This window comes from Puma concolor, chromosome B2, assembly GCF_028749965.1.
Source record: "Puma concolor isolate L17-30 chromosome B2, mPumCon1.1.hap2, whole genome shotgun sequence".
NCBI classification, from domain to species: domain Eukaryota; kingdom Metazoa; phylum Chordata; class Mammalia; order Carnivora; family Felidae; genus Puma; species Puma concolor.
The window spans coordinates 30957476-30971222 of record NC_141671.1 but is presented as its reverse complement, the minus strand read 5'-3'; the positions used below and the strand labels follow the sequence as shown (position 1 = coordinate 30971222).

At 45.1% G+C, this 13747-nt stretch overlaps 1 protein-coding gene across 5 annotated transcripts in view; it reads left to right on the top strand.

Annotated features, from left to right (window-relative positions):
* Positions 1 to 13747, top strand: part of LOC112853671 (patr class I histocompatibility antigen, A-2 alpha chain-like) — a 35956-nt gene that overhangs the window by 2094 nt on the left and 20115 nt on the right. Inside the window, exons 5-8 of one of the 5 annotated variants that reach the window (XR_015250726.1) lie at positions 44 to 157; positions 591 to 623; positions 760 to 796; positions 3325 to 3626. Coding sequence is in view for 2 of the 5 variants with exons in the window: in XM_086705877.1 (XP_086562003.1) it covers positions 44 to 150 (107 nt within the window). In the remaining 3 variants the exon portion in view is untranslated. Of the gene's footprint in view, positions 1 to 43; positions 158 to 590; positions 624 to 759; positions 797 to 961; positions 3627 to 13747 lie in introns of those variants that run through there. The other 4 variants (XR_015250724.1, XR_015250725.1, XM_086705877.1 and 1 more) reach the window with 4 other exon arrangements.

Below are 13747 nucleotides of genomic sequence, written 5' to 3'. Positions count from 1 at the left end.
GAGACCTCGGAGTCAAGGCCCTCACTTTATCCTCTCTTCCCAGAGTCCCCTCCTCAGCGCAGCATTCCCATGGTGGGCATTGTTGCTGGTCTGGTTTCCTTTGTGGTCATCAGTGCTGTGGTGGTTGGAGCTGTCATATGGAGGAGGTAGAGCCAAGGTACGGAAGGGGAGTGCTCTGAGTTTTCTTGTCTTTCTGTAGTGTTTCAAGTCCAGGTAGAAGTTCGTCCTGCCTTGTTTATGGGAAGTGCCATCCATGCACATGTGCTTGTCCACTGTGCAGCTCATTGCTACATTCACTCTGGAGTAAAGCTCTGTGAGAGTGAAGGGCAAACTTATCACCTTGATGAATGTGGTGATAGGATCTGATTTCCAGCAGCCACAGATCAGAGAATAAGGTCCTTGCTGAGGACAGACTCCAGGAGAATTGTTGGTCTAGCCCTGACATCTCTTTTCTTCATGTCCCCCTGATCCTGCCATAGGTCTGTAGTTACAGTTCTGGAAATTTCCCTGTGGTCCAGGTTATCAGTTTCATCTAGGATCTTGGGCTCTGCCTCCTCCGTGGCATCTCATGTGATATTTTCTTTCCATAGGTGGAAGAGAAGGGAGTTATGCTCAGTCTGCATGTAAGTATGGAGGGGGTGATCCCTGAGACCCTGGGATAGTGTAGACAGGACCCCGTGGGGAGCTCACCCACCCCAAAGCTACTCCTTTAGTCTCATCTCCTGGGGGCTCTGACCAGTTCTGTTTGTTCTAACGTAGGTAGTGACAGTGCCCAGGGCTCTCTCCACTGCTAAAGGTGAGACCCTGAAGGGCCTGAAATAGGGAGGGGAGAGGGGAAAGGGGCTATGCCTGGGAAATGGGGATTCTTTGAGTAGGATATCTTGAGCATGTGGTAGGCTATTGAGAACGTCAACACTTATATGACTAACCTGAATTTGTTCATGATTATTTTCTTCCGCAGTGTGAGCCAGCTGCCTCGTGGGGGACTGAGTGATGCAAGATTTGTTCACTTTCCCACTTTGTGACCAATGCCCCTGATATCTCTTTCTACAAAGGGCTTCGGCATGTGTCCTCGTTCCTATTACCATAATGTGAGGAGGTGGGGAGACTGCCCCCCGCCTCCATGACCCCACCCTACACTGACCTGGGTTCTCTTTCCTCGTCTGCTTTCATGATCCAGTAGAGGGAGAGTGGGCCACCTCCATCCCTGTCTTTACTTTATGTTTCACTGAGCTACAACTTCTTACTTCCTTGTTGAACGTAGGGCTCTGGATGTGAATTTTTTTTTCCAGTTCTGGTCATGAGGAGTTGATCAGTTAGTTAAAGAAGAAGATTCCTAAAGTTTGAGAGGGGAAAGAAATGGAAACCCTGAGAACCTCCCAGAAGCTGCAGGTTTGGTGTGCCGAGTCTGCTGTGGGTGGGGACAGGAGAAAGCTGTGAGGGGCCTAGCGTGGTGGAGCCTCATGCCCAGTTGGTACAACATGGATGTGACATGGTCACTGCTCAGCTGGGGAACCTCTTTGCGCTTTTGTCTTTGTCCCTCCAGTAGCACCTGCCTTTCCGGGACTGTGATCACTCAGGATATCACCTGGATATCTGGATATTGCCCAGACCTTGTCCTGCCTCCAGGACTATGGGCAACAAGACATTGTATGGCCGTGTCAGCTGAGGCTCAGGCCTGGGTCGGGCCTCAGTCCCGTCTCTGGGTGTTTATTCGTTGTTTCTTTGTTTCTGTAGAGGATTAGGCCCGTTCTCTTTTTTGTGTGGGAGTTCTGGTCTAATTCACCTGTGGGTGTCTCCTCGGTGACAGCAGAAGGAGATGTTTGGCCTGTCAGCGTCTGCACAAGGCCCTGGGTGGCCCTGTGCATAGGAATCTGTAGTATCCAGAGGTTATTTTCAGGCTCATTCAGGTCTTGCCCTCCTTCTCGGGCTTGATTGTTCTTCCCATCTTTTCTGAAGTCTTCTGAGAGGAGCAGATTCTAGCAGACAGGAAGCATGCCATAATTTCTTATTTTAAATTAGTTCTTGTTCTGTTTCCTTCCTCTGCTTGCCCACCCTTTGCCCTGGTGATCCTGGTGCTGGCTCCAGCTCCAAGTCATGGAGTTATGAAGCAGAGTTTCCTTAGATTTATATTTGGTTGGGAAATAGCACCTGTGAATCGAGGATGGTTTTTGAAAATGGACATCTCCTTGGTGTGCAGGGGAGTTGGTGTGAGAGTGGGGATGGGAGGGGGAGGGCAGTGCTGTGAGAGGAGCACAGGGGCACTAATGGCAGTGTGAAGGGTGATTGTGCTGTTGCTGCCACAGAGCTGCTGTGGTCTGAGGCTACATTAGTAAAGATACTGCCTCCAGATTAGGGAGGTGCTCTGCACCGATCGCTCCTTCTCTGTGTGTGTTGTGTGCAAGATATATGACACACTGTTTTCTGCATCTGGGAAACACGATAGAAGTTTCTGTGTTTAGGACAAGGCGCTGCTGGTCTTTACATCACACTTTTAGTAGCAAGAATGGAGATGAGGATTCCCACACGGCTGTGCATCGGCCTCACTTGTAGGGCTCGTTAAAATAAGCGATTCCTTGATCTTGCACCGAGGACTCTGAGTCTGTGGGTCCGGGGAGAGGCCTGGCGCTCAGCCAGATCTGGAGCCAGTGAGGTCAGCGATCAGAGCAGCCAGCCTGGGGAGGGGCATTAAAGCCACATTTAAATGTGTGTGTGTTTTTTTTTTTTGTTGTTTTTTGTTTGTTTTTTTTTTTATCTTTGGAGAGGAAAGGGAAGACATAATGTTGTCAGTATGAGATGTGGTGTTGTGAGATGTGTGTTATCATATCCTGGGGTATGGTCGGGTGGGAGGACTAGGGAGTGGTTCGCGGTTCAGTGTGACGAACACCTCGGAATGCTTGCTCTCGGCAACTACTTCCCTGATTGACTTTTCAGAGCAAACAATGGGATCTAAGCTTGTTCGAACTTAGCCAAAAGGTACTGTGCACACACACACACACACACACACACACACACACACATACACACATACATTTTATATGCATATAAAGTATTCTTTTGGGGAAGATCGTAGAACAGGCTTTGGCTACACAGCCAGGAACAGAGTCCACAAGTGCACGTTAGGGTGGGTCTCACATAGGAACTGCGGCCTCTGCTGCTGGGTACAGACGTCACTGCTCACACTGCTGCCTCCATTGAAGCAGGACACTGGCCCCTGCGGCTAGGACTGACGTCGCTGCTGCTTTTGGGACCGGGTGACACACTGCCACTCACGCCGCCTGTGCAAGTACATTCTGCACAGCTGCACCTTCTCTTTGTCACCAGGTCCAGCATGTGGTCACCTGCCTGGCAGAGCCTCATGCCATGTCTAACTGGAAGGATGTTGGGACAGCAGGTCCTTCCTCTTCTATGGAGAGAGGCGGCGTCTTCCAAAGACTCTAAATGTGGAATTCTCATGTAGGGGGGCAGTGCCGGTGCTGGGGGTGAGGGCTGGAGAAAGGACGGCTGATTGCCATTCTCGGAGCACGGACCTGAGGCTGCAGCTTGATCTGGTGCCCTGCAGGCACTCAGGTTCAGTTGGAGGAGCAAGTTTCTAGTAAACGACATCGCTCTTCTCGTTCCCTGGATGCTATGTGATTAGATGCAGCTTTGTCCACTCTGGTTTATGCTCACAAATAAGTGCAGTGGCGTTGTGGGCTGGTGAAGTGATTGCTCAAAACGTGTTTGCCCAGCCTCTGTCTCTTGCAAGGAGGAGAACACCTGGGTCTGTAAGACGTCAGGGGGTCTCTGCATGCACTGACATGTCATGTTAATGTTTATATTTCCCCGTGCATGGAAATACTCTGGGAGGAGAATCTCTAACATTTGTCAGCTTTATGTGATCCTCACAAAGGACTAAAAACCAACCATCCAGAAAACCCAAACCACCATCCTGGTTTTCTAGTGTAGCCATAGCGTCCCTCAGAGACTTAACTGTTAGTTAATAGCAATTCAACTGAGAAAATTTATTTTATTTTATTTTTATTTTTGAGAGAGAGAGGGTGCAAGTGAGAGAGGGGCAGAGAGAAAGAGAAGGAAAGAGAGAGAAGTGGAGCTTGAGCTCTGCTCAGCCGAAGTGGGACCTCACCTCACCCGATGTGGGGCTCGAACTCATGAACCATGAGATCATGACCTGAGCTGAAGTCAGATGCTAAATGACTGAGCCACCCAGGCGCCCTCAACCGAGAACATTAAAAGGTCGAATTGACTTTATTCAACTGTTCATGAATTGAGCAGTCTCCCAGCTAGTAAATAGAAAGGAGACATGGGGCTCCTGGGTGGCTCAGTCAGTTTAAGTGTCCGGCTTCAGCTCAGGTCATGACTTCGTGGTTCGGTTTGTGAGTTCAAGCCCCACGCTGGGCTCTGTGCTGACAGCTCAGAGCCTGGAGCCTGCTTTGGATTTTGTGTCTCCGTCTCTCTCTGCCCCTCCCCTGCTCGTGCTCTGTCTTTCAAAAATAAATATTAAAAAAAAAAAAAGAGAGACTCTTCCAGCTGCAGAAAGGAAAGGATTTTAAAGGCAGAGTGGAAGGGGAAAAAAGGAAATTATTCGTTAAAAAATGCATTGCTTTAAGCAAGGTGGCCCTTCTAAGGGGAAAGGAAGTGGTCTTTCAGTGGCTTACCTACTTGTGCTGAGCAGGAAATTCCAGGTTGGCTGACTACAGGTCACATTTCTGGGAGAAGCTGAAGCTGCATTTAGGTTAAGGATTAAGATCTTGGTGGTATTTGGCTTAAGTGACTTCATTTTGGGCCTTCTGTCTTCCTTTTTTAACAGGACCATGAACAGCTGGTAGCAGACAGAAGGACATGATATAAATGCTTACACTTATCTTATCCTTTGCTCCTGGATGAGAGGAAGCACAGACTTGCTTGCTCTCCCTCTAAATTTCTCTTTGTGGATCTGTGAGGGTTTTTTCCTCCATTCAACCAATGCTCTGATTCCCTGTCACCAATTCGATTCATTTCATCAGTCTTTTTTTTTTTTAATATTTATTTTTGAGACAGAAACAGAGCAGGAGAGGGGAAGGGGCAGAGAAAGAGAGACACAGAATCCGAAGCAGGTTCCAGGCTCTGAGCGGTCAGTATAGAGCCCCATGTGGGGCTTGAACTCATGGATGTGAGATCATGACCTGAGCCAAAGTTGGGCGCTTAACCGACTGAGCCACCCAGGTGCTCCCAATTCAATTTATTTCAATTCTGACACTGTTGACCTGGAGTTAGCATGAGACCCACAGGTGTGAGGACGCTTCCTACAAGATTGCCCTCACTTCACAGGCACATCTCAACTGTTCGTTCCCACGTCGCCTGCACTTTTGTTCCACTTGGCTACAAAGTTGAAGGTACTCTCAAAGTTCAATAATTTGCTAGAATGACTCCTAGAACTGAGGAAAATTCCATGCTTATTATTGTGGTTTATTATAAGGACACACATGAGCAACCAGATGAAGAGGCACATGAGTGTGGGAGCGTGAAGGTCGCAGTTGCAGGAGCCGCTGTCACTGTGGGGTTGGAATGTACCACCCTCTGAGCATGTCGGTGTGTTCATTTCAGAAGCTCTGTGAACTCTGTCGTTTAGAAGCTTTTATGGAAGATTCATGATATAGGTGTGCTTGATTCCATCACTGGCCATTGGTGATTAAAGTCAGCCTCCAGAGCCTCTCCCCAGAGGTCAGGGAGGGAGGCTGAGGTTGCCAACTCTCTAATCATCGCTTGGTCTTTCTGGTCACCAGCCCCCAACCTGAAGCTATCTAGGCCCCTCGGCCAAGTCATCTCATTAGCATACCAGAAACACTCATATTCCTCAGGAGATCCCAAAGGTTTGGGGAAGTCTGTGCCAGGAACCAGGGACAAAGACCAAATAAGTCTACCACTGGCCACCCCCTGGTCTTTGACCACAGGTCCCTTGTAGCGACAGGACCATAGCTGAAAAGATACTGGCACACTATTAAAGTCCCATTCAGTCAGTGACAATTAGCCCATCATCCTGCTGTATGACAGTGTCTCCCAGGATCGCTCAGGTCTCCTGGTTCCATTTAGTCTCGTCAGGTTCCAGAAGCAGGAATGGTGTCACAGCGTATGGCTCCCTCTCTCAGGCATGTGGTATAATCGAGCTAAGAGGCAGTGTCCTCTCTTGCTCACACCTCTTGGGAGGTGTTAATGTAATGCTGGGTTTCCCTCATTACGTAACTCATTTATCCATTCCTTTACCCTCAGCTGTTGTTTCTATTTCTCTCCATCTATACCCAACTTTCTGCGGTTGGAAGGGATGTTATGTGTAGCTGCTGTGCTGGTCTAGACTGCGGGCAGCAATACAGTCTGGCAAGTCCCTCCTCCCCTGTCTTCTCTCGTCCATAGAGGGGAGGGTCACACCCGGACAGAACTCGTGGGCTAACTGACCAGTAGGCAATCTAGCGGCACTCACCGTCAGCCCCAGCTTTGCCAGATGGGGTGAAGGCACAGCCCTCCCATTCAGTCCCTTAGGAAATCTCACATCAAGGTCGAACAACGGAGGTACAGTTGCCTGCTTAGGAGTCCTTCCTGTTTCTGGCACTCATACTTGCATTCCTGTCCTGAGACACTGTAGCGGGTAGGAAGAGGGAATGTTGAGGTGAACTATAGTCATACCAATGTCCTCTCACTTGGGAAGGATTATAGAGTCACGCTTACACGCCCCGCCCTCCTGCCCAGATCCATCAAGGAAACAAAACAGACACCTTTTCTCCCCTAGCGGGGACACTCCTGATTCCCACGCATGCTGGGTTGGAGCACACTCTGTGAAGGTGTGTGAGCCAGCACTTCATGCCTCTGTGGCCCTATTTTCACAGTATTTCCATTGTCCATTCCAACTCTCTGTTAAGCTGTTTCTCTGTCATTATATCTGTATGTCCATTGTTGGACATTATGGCTTGTAATGTATTTTTTTAGCGTGAGGAAATGTGACCGAGCATTCCAAACTAGTACAGTATCTTTTGTTTGTCACATGTGCACCAAAAGGCATGTATAAAAATGTTCTCAGCGGCACTGTTTATGATTGCCCCAAATGGGAAACAATGTCAATGTGCCTAACAAGAACATATGTACATGAACTGTAGCACAGCCTTACAATGGACTACCACACAGCCCTGAAAAAGACTGGGCTCTCGCTACACCCTACGGCATGGGTGAACCTCACAGACGTGACACTGAGTGAAGGAAGCCAGACACGTGAGAGTATGACTTTTTGTATGTGAAGTTGAAGATGAGGACTCATTTGTAGTGCCAGAAGTCAGAAGAGTTGTTACCTCTTGTGGTGGCGTATTGACTGGGAATCTCTCCGAAACCCAAAATGCTCTGCATCTTTCTCTGGGTGGTAGTACATGGGAAGTGCATACGTGTAAAATTTCATCGAGCTGTCCACACAGGATCGATGCTCTCTGTGCATTTTATTAAAAAAATTTTTTTTACATTTATTTATTTATTTTTGAGGGCGACTGAGACAGCACGAGTTGGTGGGGGGCAGAGAGAGACGGGGAGAGAGAGAGAAAAGTCCCAAGCAGGCTCCACGCCATCAAGTGCAGAGCCCGACGTGGGGCTCGAAGTCAAGAAACTGTGACACCGTGACCTGAGCCGAAACCAAGAGTCAGATGCTTAACTAACTCAGCCACCCAGGTGCCCCTATTTTTTAAAATTTTTAATTGAATTACAGCTATGTTCTTTTTCTTTTCTTTTCTTTTTTTTTTAAATAGCACTCTGGACATTTGCAACTACCACTGAGTAAGCAAAACCCAACCCAGAATGTCTGTTCCTGTCAAGACCCGTTTGTAGCCCTCCCTTGGGGTTACTAGTATTGCTCTGACTTGCCAGCTATGTTCAAGGACTTCCTACCAGGGAATCTGCCTCCTAGCTGTCTGTAGTGTGTGGTTGGCAGAACAGTTCCTTTTGGTATTTTGGGCCACAGAGGATGCAAATAGACTATATGTAGTTTCAGCCTTCTCTGGATTACTGCAGCCCCCAATGTCCCTTTAGTTCACGTACCCAGGGGGCCACCTCAAGAGAGAACATCAAGATACCCACTCATCACTTCCAATCAGCTTCCAAACTTGAAGGTGGTTCTTGTGATGAGCACCAACATGTCCTACTTTATAATGCACCCCTCAAATTCCCATAGTGGTTTGCAGAGGGCTGTGCCCCGTGTGGTTATTCCTTTAACAGACTAAGTTTCCCTTCTGCCTGACCATATGGCCTGGCTGTTGGCCACTGCCCACAAGTTGCTAAATCCAAAACACAGGGGCTTTTATTCAATTTTTATATCACTGCTAGCAAAGCCACACGCAAGTTAGCTCACGGAGCTGACCTGTTTTTAGCTCCCTTGGTCAGAGTGGCGGCCTCCAAACAAGATGTTGTCCATTCGCCTTGGAGCTGCTACCCATAAACCAAGCAGCTTTTCATAGGCTACTTGAGAGCTGTCTCTGGGACCCTGTCCAAGTGATGATAGAATCCAGCACCTCCTCACCAGGTCCCAAGTCAGTCCTACGGGAATAGAGGCTCCCTGCTTGTGCACATATCGTCCTTGCATTTTCCTGGTAGCAGGATCCTGTAGAAACTCTTTCCACTATTTGTTAAACTGTTACCACTATGTATATATGTATTTTTAAATTTACATCCAAGTTAGTTAGCATATAGTGCAATAATGATTTCAGGAGTAGATTCCAGTGGTTCATCCCCTATGTATAACACCCAGTGCTCATCCCAACAAGTGTCTTCCTTATTGCCCCTTACTTATTTAGCCCAACCCCCACCCACAACCCCTGCGGCAACCTTCAGTTTGTTCTCTGCATTTGAGTCTCTTATGTTTTGTCCCCCTCCCTGTTTTTATATTATTTTTGCCTCCCTTCCCTTAATGTTCATCTGTTTTGTATCTTAAAGTTCTCATATCAGTGAAGTCATAAGATATTTGTCTTTCTCTGACTGACTAATTTCGCTTAGCATGATACCCTCCAGTTCCATCCATGTAGCTGCAAATGACAAGATTTCATTCTTTTTGATTGCCGAGTAATACTCCATTGTACATATATACCACATCCTCTTTATCCATTCATCCATCAATGGACATATGGGCTCTTTCCATACTTTGGCTACTGTTGATACTGCTGCTATAAACATGGGGGTGCATGTGCCCCTTAGAAACAGCACACCTGTGTCCCTTGGATAAATGCCTAGTAGTACAATTGCTGGGTTGTAGGGTAGTTATATTTTTAACTTTTTGAGGAATCTCCATACTGTTTTCCAGAGTGTCTGCACCAATTTGCATTCCCACCAGCAGTGCAAAAGAGTTCCTCTTTCTCCGCATCCTTGCCAACATCTGTTGTTGCCTGAGTTGTTAACTTTAGCCATTCTGACTGTTGTGAGGTGGTATCTCATTGTTGTTACTGCTTTTTAATGGAATTCTTCTGGGCATTGTCCTCTCCATTAGAGTGTTTTTCCAACATTAACCAAGACTACATGGATATATCAGGCTCAAGATTATTATATGTCCTCAGACATAGGGTAGTTTTAATTAATGTTCAGTAAGGGGGACCTGGGTGGCTCAGTCGGTTAAGTGTCCGACTTTGGCTCAGGTCATGATCTCACAGTTGGTGAGTTCCAGCCCCGCATCGGGCTCTGTGCCGACTGCTTAGAGCCTGGAGCCTGCTTCAGATTCTGTGTCTCCCTCTCTGTGTCTCTGCCCTACCCCTGCTCATGCCATGTCTCACTTTCTCTCTGTCAAAAATAAATAAACTTAAAAAATAAAAAAAAATTAATGTCCAGTAGCAAGCTAGTAACTTTGAATGGAAATACTCTAGTTCACTTTAGTAATCACTGAGAAGCACTCAGAGGCTTCTGCTGTAAGCTCCAGGACCTGCTGCGCATAGTGCTACTGGACAGAGTACGCCTTTGCACTGCACTCCAGCTTGTATTGTATGCTGTTTGAGCTTGGGCAGTCTTATTTTCACGTACCCTATCTGATTAGTATTGCTTATAGGGTGGATTGACATGCCTTCTGCTTTATAGTACTAGATAGAGAAGCGCTCCCCAGTCAGACATAGTACCCATTCTCATGAAACATTCAGGCAAAGGAGACAGACTCTTCACTTAAAGATCATTTAAACATTCCAGTTCCCACCCCGAATTTCTACCTTCATCCTGTAATCTCTTATTTTTCTGTATTTTTCAATCTAATCATAAGCCACATCAGTGCATCAGGAACAGGTTATCGTGCCGCCTTTGCATGTGGCTCCTGTGTAATGGAGTTCTGGAATCTTCTGCTCTCTATCCCCTGGTCGTTTTACCCACTCTTATGTACAAGGCTTTGGATTCCCAGCAAGGGGTCAGGTCAAACTACCTTACCTATCTTGTCAATCTTATCTCAGGTAATTTGCCTGACTGTTCCTGATCAGAGTTTTCATTGTGATCTTTGCTTTCTTACTTTTTAAATTCTTCCAAACTGGGGTAAGTAGAGCCATCTTATTTGGGGCTTAAAAAAAAAAAAAAATATATATATATATATATATATATATACACATATATTATTTTATTTTATTTAAAAAAATTTTTTTTAACATTTATTTATTTTTGAAACAGAGAGAGACAGAGCATGAACCGGGGAGGGGCAGAGAGAGAGGGAGACACAGAATCGGAAGCAGGCTCCAGGGTCTGAGCCATCAGCCCAGAGCCGGACGCGGGGCTCGAACTCACAGACCGCGAGATCGTGACCTGAGCTGAAGTCGGACGCTTAACCGACTGAGCCACCCAGGCGCCCCTATATATATATATTTTAATGTTTACTTACTTATTTTGAGAGAAAGAGAGAGAGTGCACAAGTAGGGGAGGAGCAGAGAGTGAGGAAGAGAGAATCCTAAGCAGGCTCCACGCTGTCAGTGCAGAGCCCGATATGGGGCTTGAACTCACGAACTGTGAGATCATGACCTGAACCGAAGTCAAGAGCCAGATGCTCAGCCAACTGAGCCACCCAGGCGCCCCTTGTTTGGGGGATTTTTAACGTTGGGGGACAAGCATGGGGTCTCTTTGGTTTACCCAACCTTCCATAGTGCTGTTTTAAGACCTGTATTTTAACCTCATCTATGTTTTATTTATCCCATTGCTTAATAGACATCTGTATTAGGATTCTCCCAGTCAATGGATAAAGAAATTGTGGTTTATATACACAATGGAGTACTACGTGTCAATGAGAAAGAATGAAATATGGCCCTTTGTAGCAACATGGATGGAACTGGAGAGTGTTATGCTAAGTGAAATAAGCCATACAGAGAAACACAGATACCATATGGTTTCAGTCTTATGTGGATCCTGAGAAACTTAACAGACCCATGGGGGAGGGGAAGGAAAAAAAAAAGAGGTTAGAGTGGAAGAGAGCCAAAGCATAAGAGACTCTTAAAAACTGAGAACAAACTGAGGGTTGATGGGGGGTGGGAGGGAGGGGAGGGTGGGTGATGGGTATTGAAGAGGGCACATTTTGGGATGAGCACTGGATGTTGTATGGAAACCAATTTGACAATAAATCTCATATATTGGAAAAAAAAAATGAAAAAAAAAAAAAAAGGATTCTCCCAATCAAGTATCTTGGAACCATGTCATCCAATCAAGCTGACACATAAAATATACAAGTCCATACCTTGTCAACTTGCCACTGATAATGCATCTCCTTAAACCATACTTAATTTCCAAATAAAAGCAATACCAGGGTCATAAGTTTATTTAAAATTATTCAACTATCCTGAATACAGCTGAAAACACACTAGTGTTGCTGCCCTTCAGACCCAAAGACACACACTGACAGAAAGTGAAGGGATGGAAAAACATTTACTATGCAAATGGAAATGAAAATTTAAAAAAGCAAGTGTAGCAATACATAGACAAAATACACTTTATTATTTTTTAATTTAATTTAATTTAATTTAATTTAATTTAATTTAATTTAATTTGACTTTTTACTTAAATTTTAGTTAGTTAACATACAGTGCATACAGTCCTAAAACTATTGGTTTTAGGAATAGAATTCAGTGATTCCTCACTTACATGTAACACCCAGTGCTCATCACTAGTGCCCTCTTTGATACCCATCCCTTATCTAGCCCATCTTCTCCCCACCTCCTTCCATCAGCCCTCAGTTTGTTCTCTATCATTAAGAGTCTCTTGTGTGGGAATGCAAGCTGGTGCAGCCACTCTGGAAAACAGTATGGAGGTTCCTTAAAAAACTAAAAATAGAGCTACCCTACACCCAGCAATTGCACTACTAGGCATTTAGCCACAGGATACAGGTGTGCTATTTCAAAGGGACACATGTCCCCCATGTTTATAGCAGCACTATCAACAATAGCCAAAGTATGGAAAGAGCCCAAATGTCCATTGATGGATGAATGGATAAAGAAGATGTGGTATATATATACAATGGAGTATTACTTGGCAATGAAGAATGAAATCTTGCCATTTGCAGCTATGTGGATGGAACTGGAGGGTATTATGCTAAGCGAAATTAGTCAGAGGAAGACAAAAATCATATGACTTCACTCATATGAGGACTTTAAGAGGCAAAACAGATGAACATAAGGGAAGGGAAACAAAAATAATATAAAAACAGGGAGGGGGACAAAACAGAAGAGACTCATAAATATGGAGAACAAACTGAGGGTTGCTGGAGGGGTTGTGGGGGGGGGGATGGGCTAAATGAGTAAGGGGTGTTAAGGAATCTACTCCTGAAATCATTGTTTCACTATATGCTAACTAATTTGGATGTTAATTTTAAAAAATAAATAAAATAAAAAAAGAGTCTCTTGTGGAAAAATAAGATAAAAACATGGAGGCAAACCATAGGAGACTCTTGAATACAGAGAACAAACTGAAGGGCGATCAGAGTGGGGGAGGTTAAATGGGTGACAGGCATTAAGGAGGGCACTCTTCAGGATGAGTATTGGCTGTCATATGTAAGAGATGAATCACTGGGTTCTACTCCTGAGGCCAAGACTACACTGTATGTTAACTAATTTGAGAATAAAATAAAAAGTAAAACAAAAAATAAATGGATAAAGAACAAGGAATGAGTGAAGTGAAAAAAAAGAGTCATCTTTTGTTTTCCTCTTTCCTCTTTTTTCCCCTTCTCATATGTTCATCTATTTTCTTTTTTTTAAGTTTATTTATTTTGAGAGAGGGAGGGGCAGAGGGAAAGGGAGAGAGATTATCCCAAGCAGATTCTGTGCTGCCAGTGCATAGCCTGATGCAGGGCTCGACTTCACGAACTGTGAGATCATGACCTTAGCCAAAATCAAGAGTCAGACACTCAACTGACTGAACCAGTCATCTGGTTTGTTTCTTAAATTCCACATATAAGTGAAATCATATAGTATTTGTCTTTCTCGACCTGACTTATTTCACTTAACATAATACACTCTAGGTCAATTCACGTCATTGTAGATGAAAAAGAAAAAGATTTCATTTTTTGATGGCTGAGTAATATTCCATTGTATATATATGCCACCTCTTCTTTATCCATTTATCAGTTGGGCATTTAGGTTCTCTCCATAGTTTGGCTATTGTAGATAATGCTGCTATAAACATCGGGGTGCACATACCCCTTCGAATCTGTATTTTTGCATCCTTTATGTAAATACCTAATAGTGCCATTGCAAAATTATAGGGTAGTTCTATTTTTAACTTTTTGAGGAACCTCCATACTGTT